This window comes from Culex pipiens, chromosome 3 (genome assembly GCF_016801865.2).
Source record: "Culex pipiens pallens isolate TS chromosome 3, TS_CPP_V2, whole genome shotgun sequence".
Taxonomy (NCBI): Eukaryota; Metazoa; Arthropoda; class Insecta; order Diptera; family Culicidae; genus Culex; species Culex pipiens.
The window spans coordinates 126925078-126946980 of NC_068939.1; the positions used below are offsets into that span (position 1 = coordinate 126925078).

Here is a 21903-nt window from a genome sequence, read left to right on the forward strand (position 1 = left end):
AATTTAAACAAAAAAAAATCAATTTGATATTTTTAAATTTTCAAAAAAATAATAAAAAATATGAAAATAAAAAAACCCAAAGTCCACATATGAATGAAAAATGTGTTCTAATATGCATTTTACATTAGTTAAGTTGTTTTGCAATCATTATTTATATAAAATCTTGCTACCAGAAATATTTTTTAGCGGGTCTGAGAACATTTAAAAAAAACTAAAAAATATATAAAATAATAAATAAAAAATACTCTTTTTAATTTGTAACATTTAAAAACATCAAAATCTGAAAAAAAAAACTGAAATCTTAAAATTCTAAAAAACTTACAACAAATTAAAAACATGAAAATTTCTAAAAAAAAAATCAATAAAAGTTGCTGATCAACGAATCACAAAACTACAATAAATTCAAAAGTCCAATAAAAAATAAAAATTTATTAATCCGAAAAAAATAAATGATTGAGAACAAAACGAAATTGAAAATTAAGTTATTTGAAAATCAAACATCAGGTTTTTTTTTTGAACCTTTGAATTAAAATTTTTGTATTTTAATGCCTGATTTTTTGTTCCTCGGTGGTCAGTTGTAATTTGTCGTTAGTAGATCGAGAAACTATGATCGAGTGATCTCAATCTACAAACGACAAATGACGACTAACCGTTGGAAAATTACGCTCGTTATCGAGAAATTCCATCGAATGCATTTATTATCAGGATTGTTTTCGTTTCTATAATTAATATTTAACATCCATGCCAAGCTTTGCCAGACTATTAGCAACGGTACATAATAACTATAAGTGGGGCATCAATTTGAGCTACTTTCTTAGTCCGTATTTTAACTTGTGTAGTAACATGTGTTACGTAACGATTTTGCTCTTGATTTTAGCTCCTACAATATGGGCAAAGCAAAACAGTTGGTAATTTGGAATGATCTTGGTTGATAAACATGCTATAACATTTCTTTAATTTGCAGCGGTGAGAATCATTTATCTTCTTGAAACCTTCAAACCAAAACCCACATCTCCTTCAAAGGTCAAGTCGACGTTCTCCAGGACGAGGTAACCCACCTCCGCCAGCTTCTGGACAAGTGCACCAGCTGCAGCCGCGCCGGACTACTGTCCACCTCCGGTAGCTGTCCGAAAGCATCCGTACAACCCCAGTGCGATTCCCGCAAACTCTGCCCGTTCAATCCGTGCTACAAGGGCGTCCGGTGCTCGGAAGCGGACAGCTACCCGTTCTTCAGCTGCGCCAGCTGTCCCAGCGGATTCGATGGGAACGGTGTGACCTGTACGGCGAAGGCCTGTCTGAAGAAACCGTGCTACACGGGGGTGGATTGTCAGGGCCGGAAGAAGGAACCGTTCTTCGAGTGTGGCCAGTGTCCGGCTGGGTATGCCGGGAATGGAGTCCATTGCGGAAAGGACAGTGATGCGGATGGGTATCCGGACAAGCAGCTCAAGTGTGAGGATGCGCACTGTCAGAAGGATAACTGTCCGAAGCATCCGAACTCGGGGCAGGAGGACGGGGACGGGAATGGAGTTGGGGATGCCTGCGAGAAGGACGCGGATAACGACGGAGTTGACAATCTGCTGGATAACTGTGCTAATGTGGCGAATCCTGGGCAGGAGGATTCCGACGGGGACCAGATTGGGGATGCTTGTGACAACTGCGTTCGGGTGAGGAACATGAACCAGCTGGATAGTGATGGTGATGGGCGGGGAGATGTGTGTGACGATGACATTGATGGAGATGGATTGGTGAATGAGCGGGACAACTGCAGGTACGTTTATAATCCGAATCAAGAAGATGGAGACAAGGACGGAGTTGGGAATGCTTGTGACAATTGTCCGCGGGTGCGTAATGAGGATCAGAAAGATAGCGATGGAAACGGAGTTGGTGATGCGTGCTGGTCGGAATTGGATTCTGATGGAGATGGAATCCAGGATGATCGGGATAATTGTCCGCTGATGGCGAACTTTGTCCAGTTGGACACGGATGGAGATGGAATTGGAGATGCTTGCGACGGCGACAAGGACAACGATGGAGTTCCCAACGAATCGGACAACTGCGAACTGGTCCCGAACAAGGACCAAAAAGATACCAAAAGTGAGTTAAGAATCCATCTCCTTACCTAAAAATGCATGATTTAATCACTCTGAAGTAGAGCTGTGGAGTCATAGATGGATCGGTTAATTCCGATCCGGAGTTGGAGTCTTAGTTAGCACATTTTGAATATTCAGATGTCGGAGTATGAGCCGATTCAAAAGCTGCTCTGAAGCACAATCTGTCAAGCGTGGAGATGGATTCGCCTGCTTTTGAACTCAAATTAAGCTTGTTCAGAATCCCTCTCCACATCGATCTTCTGGTCTCCTTTCAGCGAACGGAGTGGGCGACCTGTGCGAGAATGACGCCGATGGCGACGGAATTGCTGACACGGTGGACAGCTGCCCAGCGAACCGCTTTGTCAAGCAGTCAAACTTCCAAAATTACACGGTTCAAGAGATCGATCCCGCGAGCTCAACGCAGTACGACCCGCTGTGGGAGATTCGCAACCAGGGTGCCGAGATTTTCCAAAAGTTCAACAGCGATCCCGGATTGGCGATTGGGTAACACTTTTTTCAAACTCGTGGCCATAACCTTCAAAGCTTCCATTCCAACAGCGTCGACAAGCTCGAAGGCCTAAACTTCGACGGGACCTTCTTCATCGAGCCGGAAGCCAAACCGGACGACGACTTCGTAGGGTTCGTGTTCGGCTACGTGAACAGTCGGCTGTTCTACCTCGTCTCGTGGAAGGCTGGCGACCAAACGTTCATGAACAAAAAACCCTTCAAGGCGATCGCCAAAGCCGGCCTCTCGCTCAAACTGGTCAAAAGCGAAACCGGCCCTGGGGAACATCTGCGCAACAGCTTGTGGCACGACGCCAGCGTCAAAGGGCAAACCAGGCGGCTGTGGCGTGACCGGGAGCACAAGCCGTGGAAGTTCCACACCGCGTACCGCTGGCGGTTGCTGCATCGGCCCGAGATTGGGTTGATCCGGATTCGGGTGTTCCGGGGGAAGCGGCTGGAGGTGGATTCGGGGAATTTGTTCAACCACGACATAAAGGGTGGTCGGTTGGGGTTTTACTGCTTCTCGCAGGCGTTTCTGACGTTTTCGAGCTTGAGCTACCACTGCAAGGGTAAGACTTTGTTTACTTTTTTGAATTACCACGGAACTAATAACCTCAACGTTTGCAGATGAAATTCCACGCGATGTTTACGCCCAGCTTAACCTCACGACGGAACAGGTTCAAAAAGTGACAGTTTCGGAAGAAAATTGGCTTGTTTGAAATTAATGTGCGTATCAAAAAATGTAAACAAACTTCCAGAATTCTTTCCTGAACGGTAAAACGAAAATTTAACTAGGTTGATAACCATCCGGAATGATCCGGATACCCTGGGTAACGTCCGTCGAAGGGACATTAACAGAACCGTATGAATTCGAACAATACGGGTATTAAACTTAATGGTTTTTCATGACAAATATGAAAATTTACTTAACACAACAATTGATCACAACTCTGGATGACCCGGATGCCCTGGGGGATGTTTCGACGAGGGGAAGTTACCCAAACAATATGCGTTTGGACAATATGGGTGTCAAACTTGTTGGTTTCTGATGCCTAATGTGAAAATTATTATTTTTTGCTGGATAGGTCACATCCCAGGATGGTTCTGGTGCCCCACAAGGTGGCCACATTCCCGAATGGTCCGGGTGCCCCGAGGGATGTTCCTTTAATTGGACATTTACGTAACCGTATGAGTTTGGGCAATATGGGTGTCAAACTTCTTGGTTTTTAAGGCCATGTATGAAAACTGCATTTTTTGCTTGATTGGTCACAACCCGGAAGTACCCTGGTGGATGTTCCGCCATGGAAACATTTATAGAACCTTAAAAGTTGGGACAGTATGAGTGTCAATCTTCTTGCCTTCGGAAGCTATATATGATTGAAGATTATTTGACTCGATTGGCCACAACCCGGAGTGGTCCGAGTGCCCCGGGGGACGTTCCGTTGAGGAGACATTCGCGGAACCGTTTGAGTTTTGGCAATATGGGTGTCAAACTTTATGATTTTTGGAGCCAATTATGGAAATGGACTTTTTTTTTTGCTGGATTGGCCACAACCCGGAATATTCCGGGTATCTTGGGGAATGTTCCGATTAGAGGATATTCATGGAACCATATGAGAGGCAATATGGGTATCAAACTTTTTGGTTTTTAATGGCAAGTAAGCAATGGTACCATTTGATTGGAAAGGTCACAATCTGGACTTGTCCAGGTGCCCTGGGGGATGTTTCGCCGAGGGGACATTCACCGAATTAGATGTAATTCGGCAATATGGGTGACAACCTTCATTATTTTTTAACCCAAACATTAATTTTGATAGTTTGGCTAGATTGGTTACCGCTCGGAATGGTCCGGATGCCCCGGAGGGTGTTCCGTCCATTAAACATTCACGGAACCGCTGTAGTTTTGACAATATGGGTGTCAAACTTCTTAGTTTTTCAATCCAAATATAAAAATCAAAATTTCCACTCACCTAGCGGGAACGTGATGTAGTCGCACATGCCCAGCAGCTGGCCGAAGCAGATCACCTTGTCCTCCGGGTGGATGCCGATCTCGTTCATCTTCTCGATGGCAAAGCGAACCGTGTCCTCGTTGTGCGACGCCACCATGATGGCGATCTTCTTGGGATCCTCACCGGCGTCCTTCAGAATCTACAAATGAAACAAAAATTAAATTATTCAGCTTTAGGGGGCAATGTTTACTCCTTACTCTGATTCTCCTCAAACACTCGGTCAGCGTCTTGTGGTACATCTCCGTGGTGGCCTCAAACGACGGATTGGTCGGGTCTTCGTAGCCAAGTGCCGCGGCACGGGCCCGTTCCTGCTCGATGTACGCACCTCGCACCAGCTTGGCTCCAAAGTAGAAGTGCTGCCGCTTGGCTTGCTCTAGATCGGTACAGACCTGAAACCATCGAGTGTTCGACATCTGTTTAAAGAAGATTTAAAAGACCCTCACTTACCTCCTTGTACGTGTTCTTCAGATAGCACTGGTACGTGTTGAACACGATCGCCTTCTCGGTGTTGTACTTTCGCATCATTTCCAGCGTGATTCGCGAGATGGCCGGCTGGAAGTAGGTCTGCTCGGCGTCAATCATTATGCGGACGTCCAAGTCTTGGGCAGCCTGAAAAAAACAAGCAAAACATCAAAATCCTGCAAATCGATCGAGACTCGCCCAACCCACCTTCACGATCGTGTTCAACCGTCTGATCATGTTGCGGAACATCTCCTCTTCTTTGGGTGGAATCTGTGAGATCAGTCGGCGCATCTGGCCGGTGGACGGATCCGGCACCCGGAACGTGTCACTCAGTTCGCAGTCTTCGTTGATGATTCCCGACCAGGGGAACAAGTGTAAAATACTGCAGCAAAACAAACAAACAGAACGTCAGTCATTCACGCCTCAAACAAAACCACAAAAAAAAGTTCCCACCCGTCTTTGTCGTGCTGAATCTTGTCCAGGAAGGCCTGCACCTCCTTCTTGTCGGAGAAGTTGCTCAGGTAGCGCTCCAGGTCGGACATCGTCTTGTGATGCGTGAGCACGTTGCCGTGCGTGCCGGCCAGCTGCTTCATGTAGTCGCGGGCCTGCATGATGACGTCGGACAGCTGGAGCTGTTTTGGGGAACGGGTGTTTTTTTTTGTTTCAGTATTTTAAAAAAGTACAAGTTACTGAAATAAAGGGATACCAACCAGCAGCTGGGGTCGTCCGAGGGCGGTCAGTTTGATGGCAGTAATACCCGTACCGAAGGTGGCACCTGGAAAAGAGAAAAAGGATTGTGTTAATTCTCACATTTGTATCAAAGTTTAGGAAATTAGGCTTGATTTTTTTTTTATTCATCTTTTTCTTCCCTCCTCTTTGACCTAAATCAGTTCCGAGGTTCATAAAATCAGGTGACAATAAAAACTAAATGGCTTTTCATAAGGTTTTATGAATCTGTTAGGAGAGTTTTTCAATGGCATGCCAAACAGTTTTATCGCATGCTTCTTTAAATCCAAGGCGGTTTTAACTGTCAAGTGCCATTAGGCATGCAAAATGCTCCATCCCAAAGACATTTTTAAACCAACTAGCCACCTCCTAGTTTTTATTAAGGTTTTATGGTAGCATATTGATTGCTAAATAATTTTATTTGGGCATTCACCGCATCCAATAAGCAAAAGCCAACTAATAGGCTCCAACTAGGTTTTATGTAACAATAAAAAAAGAAACATACTTGGTCACTTCCCATAAGCTACTTATTATCTGATATTAATTGAAAAAATAAAAATATAAAAATTAAATTACATGCCAGAATTTTGACATTTCACTGAAAAAGCTATTGAAAAATGTATAATAAACCCGTACAGTTGATTTGCAATCATAAGTCTTCAAAAAATGTATGATTTGACGATAATATGTTAAAAAAGCTTTTTGCGGTTATGTACATTGAAAATTTAACAAAATTCCAAAGATTTTTGAATTTTCCAAACATGCTAAAAATGATTCTAAACGTAGGGAAATGCATTTTAAATTTATTAATTTTATTAATTGTTCGAAAATCAATTAATTTAGTTATTCGAAAATCAAGGAATTGAAATGAATGCAAAATTTATATGAAAATGATGAAATTTAAAATTATTTAAAGTTCAAGAAATTCATTTTTATTTAGTAAAATTCGATAAATTCAAATTATATAATAACATTAATGAAATTAATAAAACAATTATTAAAAATTTAAGAAACCCGCGAAAAAAAAAATTTGAAAACAAGGAATTCAATTGTATTTTATAGAAAGGAATAATTTTGGCTTGTAAGCAACAGAACTTAAAAAAAATTATAAATTAAATAAATTCAATAAATCAAAAAGTTTAAATAATTTAATGAAATTTAAGAAATTTGAATTTTCCAGGAATTGACGAAATTTGATAAATTTAGATATTTTCATAAAATACAAATAATTCATAAAACTTAATAAAATTTACAACCGATTTTGAAAATCTGAAATATAAGCTATAAGCTATTGTTTTTTATATGTTTATAGGAAAAAAATCTCTAGATTTGTAATTATAACTCTGGACTTCGGCATCAAATTCAACCAAACTTCTGCACACAGCACAGAATGGTCAACAAAACAAAAAGTGTTTGTTGTTGTTTACATTGCGTGCACTATTTTTTGTTTATTCATGATCAAACATTAAAACGCGTTTTTCTCGGAACGTCAAAAAGCGACGTGCGACAAGATAGCACGACAGCCTCGATTTCCAAAAGACAATTTTAATGTAAATATTCGCTGACGTAGGCAAGATAGACGGAGTATTTAGAAATCCACATTGGCCCATTCACACTGTTTTGCTTGATTTCATAACACTGAAAAACATGTGCAAATTGACATAATGCCCCATTTTCCCTTGGTAACTCACAATGCACTGAACTCTCCACTCTCCAACCATCGACGGTCACTCACCGTTAATCGCTCTCATTATTTTTGTCTCTTCTCTCAGAGAGAGTTTTCTCCAATCCACCCACACCCATACGGCTTTATCGGTTGTCGGCAAACCACCCACCCACAACCACCCCTTCAAACAGATTACAATGTTTCTAGTACAATGTAACCAATTTGAGGTATCGATCAATCAGGAATGCAATTTGTTTTTATTATTTGTTTCAGAAATGCCATTTATTTATGAAAAAAACGAAATAATTCAAAATAAAAAGGCAAAAAATGTACGAACAAACGGCTCAATAAATAATAATTATTGTATATCGCCAATCTAGACGAACAATGCACGCACACATATGCAGTGATAATTCGCTGATGAGGGAAAATCGATTGCAAATTTTCTCACCAACACACACGTGCTTTTTTTCTCTCTCTCTCATTTTATGACTTCTAAGAATCGTTCTGAAATACACCCACGCTTTTCTTCAAACGTGTGTGCATCGTGTGTGACGTCAACGACACGCAACTGGGACGAGCCCCCAAAAAACTTTAGAACTGATGCAGACACATGTATGTGTGCCTAGCACACACATACAAACGTTAGATTTTCCCATTTATCCGGAAAGTCAGCCGGTCGATCGAATTCTATTCCCGTACACGACGAAGAAGAAGAAGGCAGGTGGAAAATGTACACAAACCGTTCAAACAGCGAGAAAAAAGGGTCAGTTCCGCATGAGAGTGTATGTGTGACAATTTGCTGCGAGTGTAGTTGCCCACCTCAGTTCAGTTCAAACTTATTTTTAAGCATTTCTGCTTAGTTGCTACTGCCATCGTGCCGACCGACCGAACACGTGACGATTCTTCTTCTTCTTGTTTGTTCTCATGAGTTTTTGCTTCGGTGGCGATTCGCCCTAATGCAGTTTTTGTTGCGGCTTCGCGAAGCGTCCGTCGTCGACGTGGTCTGCCAAAGAATTTCGGTGGGGAGGAAAAATCGGCAAAGAACGATCCGATGCCGGTGTCAAAAAAAAAGACCGACAGAGATTTGCTCTGGCATAAAAAGAAAAATCGCGTGATCACGAGGATTTTGGGACAGGACGGGATGACTGACGGAGAGTAATTTGGGAGATTTTTGAGAAAAAATAGTAGCTGTCAAAAATCAAGCATTTTCAAATTTTACTCAATGTTTATAAGCAGACAAAAGTCCTTTTGGCCTAACATTTTTTTGAACATTGTATGGCCCTCTTTTTCGTACTGTTAAGATTACTTAATGTATAAGGTTCACTGTTGAATGTTGAAGTCTGTGAAATTTGAATTATTGGAAACCAAACACTTTTGATCCCAAAAAACACAAATAGCTTTTTTATTAAAAAAATAAAATTTAAACAGTAACAATTTAGTGATTTAATCAAGATTATTTTGATCTGCTGTTGAAAATTCGACAATATATTTTATAGCTCCAGAATCGTTGAGATACATGAGCAGTTCTCTCAGATTTCGGTCATTCGATTTTTTTTTTGTATTTTTTAATCCGACTGAAACTTTTTTGGTGCCTTCGGTATGCCCAAAGATGCCATTTTGCATCATATGTTTGTCCATATAATTTTCCATACAAATTTGGCAGCTGTCCATACAAAAATGATGTATGAAAATTCAAAAATCTGTATCTTTTGAAGGAATTTTTTGATCGATTTGGTGTCTTAGGCAAAGTTGTAGGTATGGATAAGGACTACACTGAAAAAAATGATACACGCAGCGCCGTACCTAGGGGTTGGCGCAGTTGGCGACCGCCAAGGGCGCCAGCCCTTGGGGGGCGCCAAAATCGATGATTGTACATAATTTTTTTTAGATATTTGAAACAGAAAGGGCGCCGAATTTTAAAATAGAATTACAATTAACTAATTTGGTTTAAAATATAAAAACAATATTCAGGGGCGCCAAAGTCAATTGTATGAATATTTCTACTGAAGTGTTTTTGAAAATTCATACTTAATGCTAAATTATTTTTTTCATCGAAGAAGGGGCGCTCGAGCGACAGAAAGTTAAAGAAGTTTTAAAAGAAATTCTCAAAATAAATACACGTTAAAGTTTGGACCGTTGTGTAATGAAGATTAAGTCATACCTTCCAGACTATAAAAATGTCCCACTATATGTTATTATCACGTTAATTTGGCTGTGAATCACAATATTCTATGAAATGGGAATTATTTTAACATTAAAACATATATTTACCTTTCTTTTGAAATTTTTACATTCTCGAGTTTTAAAAAAATGGCCTTAGTAATAATTTCAGCACGATTTCCCCTTTTATAATCAACTTCGTGCATTGAATTTTCAAAATACAATGGTTTTGAAATTGGAAAACTGCTGTAAATTTTTCACTAATGAGACCAACATGATTTGTTTAAGAAAAAAATGTTTTTCAGAGCACATAACTTTTTATGTTTTAGCTTAACCAGTGTTGTTTACTTTTTAAATCGTCTAAAAAGCTTTGATAATGAAAAACAATATATTTTCTTCAAGTTAAAACCAAAAAATAATATTTTATCATGGTTTGAAATTATTTGTATAGTTTTGCACACAAAATAGTAGTTTTTGCAACATGTTGCAAAAAGAGGATTTTTTCAGCACGAGTCGTACATTTATCCAACGAGGTTCACCGAGTTGGATAAATACGAAGAGTGCTGAAAAAATCAAGTTTTGCAACGAGTTCCATACAACATTTTTTGCAATTCCGAAAAACACCCATTGAGTGAAATTTTAAGTCAAATTTTCAAGTATTTTGTCGATAAATCGTTTAAATCAAAAAAATGTTGAAAAGTGTTACTTTTCCGAACAAGTGCTGAAAAGTTCAACTTTTCAGCACCCATTTCAGTGCTGAAAAGTAGAACTTTTCAGCATTTATTTTGAAAAGTGTTGCTATTCGATTCTGTTATTTTTGGTACAGAAAAGTAGGCTATTTCATCGTTCAAGAATGACAGGAAAAGTAAGTAGTTTCACGACGGAATTGCAAAAATATTTTTTTAGAATATAAAATATAATTTTACGAATTAAAAATAAACAAATAAATACATATACAAATAAAAATCAATGCGAAACATAATTTTAAAAAAATAAATGATGAAATAGGGGAAATATACCCATTTTAATCACACTAAGCCGTTCGACCAATTCTCATCACTTTTGCCGTTTTCCGCTATTAAATGAACATTTTCAGATGTGTCAAAAATGAAAAGTTGCTTGCTCACTTTTATTTGAGCTATTGATTCCTTTGGAACAGTCAAAAACACTTTATTTAAGCTGTAATTCATGATCAAAGTGCTGATAGGCCGATAATAGCAAAACAACTGAACGGCCCAAGTAGCAATCGCTTCACTAGCGTTTTTATACGTTAATTATTGGACAAGTGTCAGAAAATTTGGTCAATTGTTCACATTTTGATCAAAAAACCATTATAACACAAATGCCAATTCTAGCAACGGATTAAGAATAGTTCATTTTGAAGTTTATTCTGACTTAAATAAAACATGCTTGTAGAACTCGGAAAGCAAAATGACATTTGCAGACATGATGATTCATATCAGTTCGCTGAACATGATAACATAGTAGATGTAACCTTTGGTTTCAGCTGGGATTTCTCGTAAACAAGTTGTTAATGTGTTCAGTGTCTTATGGTCATGAGTTCTTATGACATGTTCAAAAAACGTTCTCTATGCAAGTATGACACTTGCAAAACTAGCTCGAAACACGGACTTTTCTAACGGATGAAGAGAAGCATTCAAGAGTTCTCGGGACGTTCGGAAAACATAGTAAATGAGTTCAACAACCAGTTCGGAAATCTCTTGGCGAACAAATCGAGCCAAACATTGCATTAGGGCACAAAAGCAAAAACCGCGATTCGAGAAAATCGCTTGCAAAAAATGGACAACTTGTTTCAATTCCTATTTAAAAAATAAGCATGACTGATGGTATTTTTACTGATGATTCGATAAAACACATCATTATCCTTAAGGGGTTACATACATGTAGAAAATCACCAAATTTCATGTTACAGAAAATTTATTGAATCCACTAAAAAGATGATTTTCAATCACTCCTGAAAGTTTCATGAAGATATTTCATGACTGAACTGAGTAAGAGACGATTTAAGTTTACAATTTTGCCATGCGCAAATCGAACTGTCAAAATCTGTGAACGTTTTTCTCTAAACACCGAGTTGATTTACGGGTGCCACGATATCTCGAAATGGGATGGACCAAATTGGCTGAAATTTGAGGTGAAGACTCTCAAGATGTATCCCGTGTGCATGACGAAGCCCGATTTTTAAATTTTGCTTTTTAAAAAAATACAAAAATCAAATATTGACGATTTTTTAAATGAAAAACATAAAAATATTTTTATCTTAATTTAAAATAAACTTTTTGAAAATCGGCCTTCGTCATGCACACGGAAATAGTTTGACGAGTCTTCACCAAAATTTTGAGCCAATTTGGTCAGAGCAGTGTTGAGATATCGTGGCACCCGTTTTTTTAAACTGCTAACTTCAGCAGCTATATCTCGGCAACGATACAACCAAATGGCTTCAAATTTGTTTTGTTAGTAGATGAAAATATATATTTTTATGCCCTGAAAACAAATAAAAAAAAAGTTTATATGTGCGCTCAATCAACCTCTGACATTTTTGCCGATTTACATGTATGTAACCCCTTAACTCTGCTTTACTGCTTCTTAATTTATGTTGATTTTCGCAATAAAACTCATAATAAAAAAAAAATATTTTGGGTTTGGAGTGAAAATTGTTATGTGCCCTTTTGTGTTTTTGATTTTTTCAATGGTAAATTGTTTGCTATCAATCTGATTCTTGGAGGGCATGTAGGGAGTGTACTAATGAATGGAATAGTGGAATAATCCCAAATGTTTACGTTTTGGTTTTGTGCCCTAATGAAATGTTTGGCTCGAAATGTGCTACTTGGGGGGTTTATAATGCATTTTAAAACACTTTTTTCATTGAAATGTTGAAACCGTTACCTGTAATTTAAATTTTTTAACTGTTTTATTTTTTTGGTCATAGTCGAGGGACATAAACTTCAAAAAATATTTGCAAAGGCCTAAATTGATTTTGACGAAATTTTGTTCTGTCGCTGCATGTTGAAAAATTATACTTCGATGCCGGTGTGCTCTTTTGAGCTAAGCTTGCTGGGATTCCCATCTAGATAGAACAAGATAGCACACGGTCATCGAATTATTTTTTTTTTTTTTTAATTTTGAAGAAGGATTTTTTTTTCATTTTTCGTTGTAATTATCGAAATGAAATCCAAAGCCAAATTAGCTAATTATTTTTCGAATCCGGGAAAGTTCTTTGCTTATACAATCAAATTAAGACTAGATCAGATCAAATTATGCAGGCTTAAAAATATAAAATTTGCTAACAAGTTATAGCAAAATTTATTATGATTGAGCATTTAATTCTGTGCATTTATCTGAGAAATAAATTAAAAAAAAAGAAAATATTCAGCCAACTTAACTCCTGTAATAAATTTTCAATTCAATCTATCTCATTTTATATGAACAATAAAACATACAATAACTGTGTTTCTGAATTTTACCATATTAATGTCTTAATTATAACATCAAAACTCATATTGAAGCAATAATTAAAAATCAATATCAATTTATCAAATTGCTTGTTAATTTGGGAGGGGCGCCAAATTGATGCTTCGCCAAGGGCGCCGTAGACCCAAGGTACGGCTCTGGATACACGGTAAAAAAATGGTGATTTTTTCTTTAACTTTTTGCCACTAAAACTTGATTTGCAAAAAAAACAAGGGTCCTGATTTTCGGTTCAATAAACAGAAACCACTCTTTCATCGCCTATCCATTCGTCACCTATTCCTAGAGAACCTTCAAAGAGAAATGACATGGCACTCAAACACAACAAAACTCGCTCTCCCGTCTCTTTCCCGCTCATGTGCTTCTAAACGAAGGAACTCAATTTTGACAAGTAATTCAAGCGCTGCACTGAGTGACGACGCTTCTCTCTCAGGTTCTCTAGGGACCATCCATAAACCACGTGGACAACTTAGGGGGGGGGGGGGGGGTTCGGCGATTGTCCACGCTCCATACAAAAAAGATTTTATTTGTATGGAAATTGTCCACGATGGGGGGGGGGGGGGTTGAGAATTCAAAAAAAGTGTCCACGTGGTTTGTGGATGGTCCCCTACCTATTCCAACCCGTTAGCATTCACGAGCGAATGAGACTCGCAAGCAGCCAGCGAGTGGCCCGAGCTGTTCACATAGAGAACAAATACATCGTGAAAATATTTGCCTACTCCGTCGCTCGACGACACTCACACAGTAGAATGCTCAACGAAGAGCCATTCTCACAAAATGCCAGCGCGGCAGTCTTTTAGTCTTCACACCCTCAGTTTGCCATCAATTTGATTTTTTCTTGGTGGAAGTTTCTTTGAATTATGTCTATAATGTTATCAAATCAGAATAAATGCACAATTTAATTGATAACATTGATTTTAGGCAACCCAAAACAATGAGTATAACGCAGCGCATCAGAGAAAAAATGTTTCCAGTTCAGAGTGATCGGAGACGTTCAGCCAGCCTGAGCCGATCAGAGAAAGAAGGAGAATAGAAGAGAGAGTGTTCGAGAGCGAATGGTGTGAAAGTGACAAACGGTAGGAATTCATCAGGGCAGTATCGCGTCGCCTGCTATTTGTGCTCGCGGTTGGAGTGGTGGATTTTGAGCAATCAGGACCCTTTTTTTTTTTTGGGAGGGTGATCCAGCCGCACATCGTTGATGTCGAAACCTCTAAACTGGGCCCTCGTCCTGTCACGTCCGTCAGTAGTCTTGTCGTACATTACAACTAGAATCAGATCTGCCAATGAATTAGTACACTTCGACCAAATAAACACTGACGCTGTATGGATCTGACTCTAGAATAAATGCACAGTTGTGTGTTATTCATAAGTCCAAAATGTTCAATTATTCATATAAGTCCAAATATTCATTTGCGGATAACTACCTACCTTGAATTGAATACAAGATTTAAAGCAACCTATCCGAAAGCTACTCTTATCTCAAATCCCCGACATTTTAATTATTAACCAAAAAAAAACGTTTCTTTTAAAACCTGTCTGGCTTTTTTAAAAAAACAAAAAAAAAATAACAGTTGAAATTTTACAAGTCGTGAATTCGACGTCGTCGTGCTATCTTGTCGCACCCGCCATTTTGACGTTCCGAGAAAAACGCGTTTTAATGTTTGACCTTGAATATTCAAAAACGAGAGCACGCAATGTAAACAATAACAAACACGTTTTGTTTGGCTCACCATTCTGTGCATTGTCCCAAAGTTTGGTTGAAGTTGGTTGCTGGAGTCCTGAGTTATAATTACAAATGTTTACAGTAGTCTAGCTTGTACGTGCGACAAACGCATCCTGACTTTCCTGGCCTGAAATCCCTTTGGCCATTTGTCGCACTTACATCAATTTTCATGGAGTGACAAGATAGCACGACAATATTGAAACTACTTTTATATGTAAAGTGACAAAAATGCACGGAGTTTTTTCGGTTTTTGTTGAATATCTCAGGATTGAAATCGAATTTTGGGGATCTGTGAAGGTCAAAAGGTGAGGCATTGTGAGCTGCACAAAATGGCGTTCTTAACTCAATTTGGCCCAAAATGCACGTACGACAAGTTAGCACGATGGCGACGAATTGAAAAAGAGACGACCATTTGTTCGTCAGAATTCCAGTAGATCCTCGATTCGCAACAATGGTCGATACAATCATAATCCGACAACCGTTAGTTCAACAGATCAACGAATTTAGTCCGATATCATTTCACTATTGATTGATCGAGACTCTATGGAAATTTTGACAAATCAGAATGGTTTTTATGCTACTTGAATGAAAATCACCGATTCTGATAGAATTACTATATTCACTGTTACTAATTTTGTCCCTAAATAACTAAAGGCAAAGTATAAAAAGTTGATATTTATAGTTAAAATCCTAAATTCTACAAACACTATTTTTTTAAACCCGCATCCTAACCTGACACCCACATTAAGATAGGGAAAAATCACATATGTAGCGGTTCATTGTACAAATGTGATATTTCCACTATCGGAGAACCTCCTTGTCTCGATGACAGCTTACCGGCCATCGATTAAGCCCTGAGACTACGCCAAAGTGGGTTCTCGCAGCATGAAGTGGTGTCCATGTGTAAAAATGGAAGCTTCAGCAATATACTGAATACTTCGATTTTAATTCCACATCGAATCAAATCATACTCTTTGCCAAACAAGCATCAAACCTATGACACTCATTATGACAAAGCCCAGGGGGATTTTGAGCAATCAGGACCCTTGCAATAAAAAAAAACCCTATTTTTTTTTTTTTTTCGATATGTTTTAGGGGACATCAACAGCCAAATTTTCAGAAATTTTCAGAATGGGCAAAAATTCGTTGACCGAGTTATGATTTTTTTAATCGATACTGATTTTTTTTAAATCGAAATATTGGTCGCATAAAATTTTTCATCTCCATTTTCCGATGTAAAATCAAATTTGCAATCAAAAGTACTTGCTTTTTTGAACATTGTTGATACGACCCTTAGTTGCTAAGAAGTTTTTTTTCGAAAACAATATTTTCATTTTTTTTAATCAAGACTAACATATCAAAAGAGCGTAATATTCAATGTTTGGCCCTTTTGAAACTATAGTCTTGATTTAAAAAAATATATTTTCGAAAACATCGGAAAATTTCTGGAATGTTTCATATTTTAACATTGAAAATCGGACCATTAGTTACTGAGATATCGACATTAGAAAATGGTGGGTTGTTTGGGTGAGACTTAGAAAACATCAATTTTCCTGTTTTTCAGCAACTAATGGTCGTATCAACAAAGTACAAAACAGCAAAATATAGAGAATTTTCTCAACCTTTCAAAAAAAAATTTCAAAAGTGGGCAAACATGTGCACTAATTTTGAAAAATTAAAAACTTCGACTATTTTCAAAGAAGTTTCCTATAAATGGCTTAATCTTGAAAACTGTGCACTTTATGAAAATTTCACTGAAGTACTTTTTGATTGCAAATTTGATTTTACATTGGAAAATGAAGTTGAAAAATTTTTGCGACCAATATTTCGATTTTTTAAAGAAATCAGTATCGATTTAAAAAAAATCATAACTCGGTTAACTATTTTTTTCACTACCTCGAAATTTCTGAAAAGTTGGATTTTGATGTCACCTAAAACATATCAAAAAATTAAAAATAGGGTTTTTTGCAAATCAAGTTTTAATGACAAAAAGTTTAATAAAAAATACCCAAAAACTTTTTTACCGTGTATCATTTAATTCCAGTGTAGTCCGTATCTATACCTACAACTTTGCCGAAGACACCAAATCGATCAAACAAAATCCTTCAAAAGATTCAGTTTTTTTGAATTTTCATACATCATTTTTGTATGGACAGCTGCCAAATTTGTATAGAATATTGTATGGACAAACTAATGATGCAAAATGGCTTTTTTGGGCATACAGAAGGCACCAAAAAGTTTCAGCCGGATTAAAAAATACAAAAATTAAAATTTAAGAAAAAAGACCGATTTCGTAGAGAATTGCTCAGCAATTAAAACTAAATCAAGATATGTAAAACGCTTCTACCAACAACATGCCGAAAACAATTTTTTGATTGATTCATTCTGAATGATTTTTTTTAATCAATGGTAACTTCTGCAGCATTAAGCAATTTGTGATAATTTGACAATTATGCTTGAAATTGACAACTTAATCTCAAAAGAGCAGTGGTGAATTCAAACTACCGTGGTAAGTTTCAGATCATTCAAATCTACCGTTAAATTGACGATTGACGTGTATTTGAATGTAATTTACGCCTGGTACCGGGGCATGACTGAATTTTTCAAAGATTTTCTCATTGTCGTCCCACCGTTACCCTATAAATCTTTCCCGTTTTGATTTAGTTCAACGCTCTTTTGACGAAAAAGTCCATGAGTTCGGTGGAGAGAGAAATTTGTGCCACTCCGACTGCCATACTTTCAAGCCTGCTTCGGAATGGTTTCTCAGGTTTCCAAGGTCGAAATATTTATAAAGCAAGGAGTGTGCAGTTTCAGTGTGCTCTTCCTTCTCAGCTTTATTGACTTCTTTTCACATATGATTTCAACCATAAGACGATAATAAGCACGTCGGAAGCTTAAACTTATTCGAGGAACTTGGATTTTTTTTGGCAAATTCATTCAATTTAGTCGTGATGTAAAGTGAAGTTGCACAAACAATATTTTTCAGAGTGTGTGCCAAAAAACAAAAGATTACACAACCACCATGTGACGAGGGCTGGCAAATTTGCCATTTCACTTCATTTGTGCATTAATTTTTGGCACCAAACCGGTCGTACGTGGCATATGGTTCTGAATTGATGGACAGGATTAAGGTTCGACCCAGTTTGTTTGCCAGTTTCTATCATTAAATAACCTAAAATATACAAGTCTGATTGTCTGTGGGCGTCACCTACCTTTGACGGCGTCCAGACACTCGAGGAACGTCTCCATGTTCCGCTCGCAGGTGGCCTCGTTCAGGTAGAAGTAGGTACGTGCACTTTGTACTTTGTAGCGCCGATCGGCGAACGTTTTGTCCACGCTGTACTGGGCCGAGGCGGGCTCCCCGGACAGGCTCGCCCCCGAGGACGATACAGAAGCCCTGCGAAGAATTGAGCAAACAATTAGCGATTAGTCACGTGTTTTGGAAACCGTTAGACGAAACAACGAGCGTTAGTTCCTCAAATGGCCACGCGATTCGTGGTGGCGCTGTCACAACTGTCAAAGCTACAAAACCATAAGATCTGTCGGCGTAATACTTACTCCACTTCACGCTTCTCTGCTTCCTCCTGGGAGAGGTCCTCCTCGACCGAGTAGTCAAGAATGGGCTTGACGCCGAACGATCGCAGTCTGGTGATCAACCCGGCCGAGCGAATCAAACGGTTGCGCCGTACCGGAACGTTGATGGAGCCGCACATTTCAAAGAGCGAGAAAAATAAAACGGAAATCCAGTGATTAGTCGACGATGTGCAGTTTGAGTATGAGCTCGGAAAGAAGGTTATAAACAGAAATGAACAGATACAGTAACAAACGAAAAACGAGTCAATGTACAAAGGTATAGAATTTGAAGAGTTTTCATTTTTGATTAAGAATTTGAGTTTCTGGAACGAAGTCGATGTAGAAGATTGCATGCCTTTGTGTTGAGCTTGAAGATTTTATGGAAATTTGGACATTTTAAAGAATACATCTAAAAAAGAAGTCTCGTATTACCGATACTAAAATTTGAAGCATTTGTTACTTTCTATATTCAGCAATTCCATTTGAAAAGAGCCTAAACCAAAAAAAAGTTCTCCGATCGGGCTCAACATTTTTCGGGGGGTTCCTCGGCCAAAATAATTAGATCCGTATTTTTTTTTTGTTTGGCCATTAGGGTGACCTACATCATGCTAGGGTGTTTCGAAAAATTGCAATTTTCGTAATTTTTCGCAAAAACCGTAAGTAAACTTAAAATGGCGTTTTGACCGTGTCTGGACCAAAGACCCTATGGCTCAAAATATTTTTATCGGATTCCTCGGAAAATTTCACTTATCAAAAAAAATTGGCGATGTCGAACCGTACGTTTCCGAGATTTGATTTTTTGAAAATGAAAACTGAGTTTTTCGACGCGCAAAAAAATCAACTTTTTTCACTAAAACTCCTATTACATTATAATTTCAACGGTGACTTATACATGTTTGGGTATCAAAATTTTCGTAATTGAAAGATGCAACTTTGGTCCAAACACGGTCCATACGCCATTTTTAGTTTTCATACGACTTTTTAAAATGTTAAGCTAGATTTTTGAAACTTCTTTCAAACTTGGAAAAAAAGTGGTTTTTGCGAAAGATTACGAAAATTGTCATTTTTCGAACCACCCTAGCACGATGTAGGTCACCCTAATGGCCAAACAAAAAATACTATTTTGAAGAAAACACAGAAAAATGTTGAGCCCGATCGAAGAACTGTTTTCGGTTCTTTTCGAATGGAATTGCTGTTTTATGAGATATTTCTCGTAATAAATTTAGTTGGAACCATTCAAAGTTAAAAGCAATTCAAATTGCATTTACAGCCTTAGTCCATGCTACAAAGATTTTGGAAACACGTACATTTTTTAACATTTCTATTTTTTTATCTTTATTTGTTTATTTCTTATGCTACGTCTTTCCACTGACAAAAATACGTAAATTTCCACGGTAACTTTGAATTCACCTCCTTTCAAACGACAGGTTGTTTCAGTTACTGAATGCAGGCACACAAATAAACATTTCATGTGATCATGCAATCAAATGTAGATGGCACTGATGAGAAAAATGTTCAATTTTGATTTTGATGTGGATTCTGATAAATTTGTTCAATAGTTATTTGTCTATTTGTCTGTGGTCTTACTGCCAAGAAATTGAAATTTTCTGCGAAATAATGAAAAATATCTGATTTAGCATTACACAAATAAAGAGTGAAAATGTAATCAGAACCTTGTTTTGAACAATGCACAATCAATTTTATAATATTTTCTTTAACATAAAACCAAAGACAAGCAGACGTAAACCGGGGAACATTTTGAGTAAAGTACTTGTTCGGTAACTGGGCTGAGAACGTAGCCCAGTCACTGAATGCTGCTCGTTTACTGGGCTGAACGAAACATAACGAGGGGACCACCGATGCATAAAATTTCCCTGATGAAATATAAAAGTAAAAGTTACTTAAATATATTTACAATGATTTGCTTTCATATTTCTTTAATTGTGACTTGAATTTAAATAAAAGTTTGAAAAAAGTGTTTTTTTTTTGCAATTCCGTCGTGAAACTACTTACTTTTCCTGTCATTCTTGAACGACGAAATAGCCTACTTTTCTGTACCAAAAATAACAGAATCGAATAGCAACACTTTTCCAAATAAATGCTGAAAAGATCTACTTTTCAGCACTCAAATAAGACAGACTTTTCAACGGTGAAGTTGGCGTGATTTTTAGAGTTCTACTTAACAATAACAAATCGAAATTATTCCAAGGTAACCTTATCGTGGTTCGATAATGATATCAATTTTTCTATAACAATCATCTGGACGATAACGATGGAAGTAACTTAATCGCTATCGAAATACGATATTTTTTTTGGTTATTGCATAACCAAAGCAAAGATAACTTATTTTAAGTAAATTCCTAAGTTGAACTAATTTCAAAAATAAAACAAGGTTTTAATAAAACCTTATTTTGATAATTTGACAAGTTTTAAAATAACACAACAATTTTTACAGAATACCGTATTTTCCTAATAATTTAAAAAAAAAATACAGTATGGGTATTTTTTATAAATCGATGCAGGAATTTAAATTGATTCTCACAAAACATAATATTTTTTTGTTGCACATTTGAAAAAAATCAACTTGCAATGTCGGAATCAATCGGCTTAAATTGTGTTAATATTTGACTAAATTTTAGTTTTTATTCTAAAATACTAAAATTTGCACAAAATACCGTAATTTTACAAATATTAAAATTAATAATTTGCAATATAGGTATCAAACGACGCGACACTAGGCCATAGCAAAATTTTATTTTAAGTTATTGTAGAATAATCATGTAATCCTATAGAAATCCTAAATATGACTAAAATATGACACATTGACTGCATTCTAAGGGCAGCTTCAGCGAACAAAATTACATGGAAAAACATATAGTTGGAGAAATTTTGGTTTTCGTTAGGTTGAATTTTTACTTGAAAATTAGATATCTCAAATTTAAAGAAAAATATCCATAAGAAATGTTTATTTTTTTCAAATTGGTATTCGCCGATGAAATTATAATAATCTGCAGAATGTTCCAAGAATGTTGTGAATTTTTCGGAAAGATTTTTTTACGAATTTTCAAATAGATTTGTTGTAACTTTTGTGAGAAAGCGGAAAATTTTATAAGTACTCAAAAATTCCATAAAATGGATCAAAAAATCAAATAGTCTCAGAAACAATTCTTCAAATATAGCATCATGTTACTCAGACTTATTTTTGAAAGAAAGGTCTAAATATTCCTAGCTTTTTTGCAAAAGAGCTTGACAAAAATTTGGAGCTGTTTTTTTCTCTAAAACAAACAAAAAATAAAAATAACAAAGAGAAGCCAATGTTTGAAAGTATCTTTACAGACTAACAGCAAATTATTGGAAAATGATAACTTTTTTTAATTTGGAAAAAGTAATTTTTAGTGACAAGAATAACATCAATCATTGAATTCTTCCTCTTTCAGAATATAAAACAGCACGTGATTACGTCACGTAAATTTTGAATTTAAGCAATATAAAGTGCCA

General features: G+C 37.1%; 1 protein-coding gene across 3 annotated transcripts in view; it reads right to left on the bottom strand.

The window, feature by feature from the left end:
* Positions 1–21903, bottom strand: part of LOC120414375 (proline dehydrogenase 1, mitochondrial) — a 63949-nt gene that overhangs the window by 17694 nt on the left and 24352 nt on the right. For all 3 annotated transcript variants that reach the window (XM_039575543.2, XM_039575542.2, XM_039575544.2), the window contains exons 3-10: positions 18391–18477; positions 18045–18229; positions 5776–5840; positions 5519–5697; positions 5273–5447; positions 5051–5212; positions 4801–4992; positions 4565–4742 (exon numbers count right to left, since the gene is read on the bottom strand). In XM_039575543.2, coding sequence (XP_039431477.1) covers positions 4565–4742; positions 4801–4992; positions 5051–5212; positions 5273–5447; positions 5519–5697; positions 5776–5840; positions 18045–18229; positions 18391–18477 — 1223 coding nt within the window. The remainder of the gene's footprint in view (positions 1–4564; positions 4743–4800; positions 4993–5050; positions 5213–5272; positions 5448–5518; positions 5698–5775; positions 5841–18044; positions 18230–18390; positions 18478–21903) is intronic.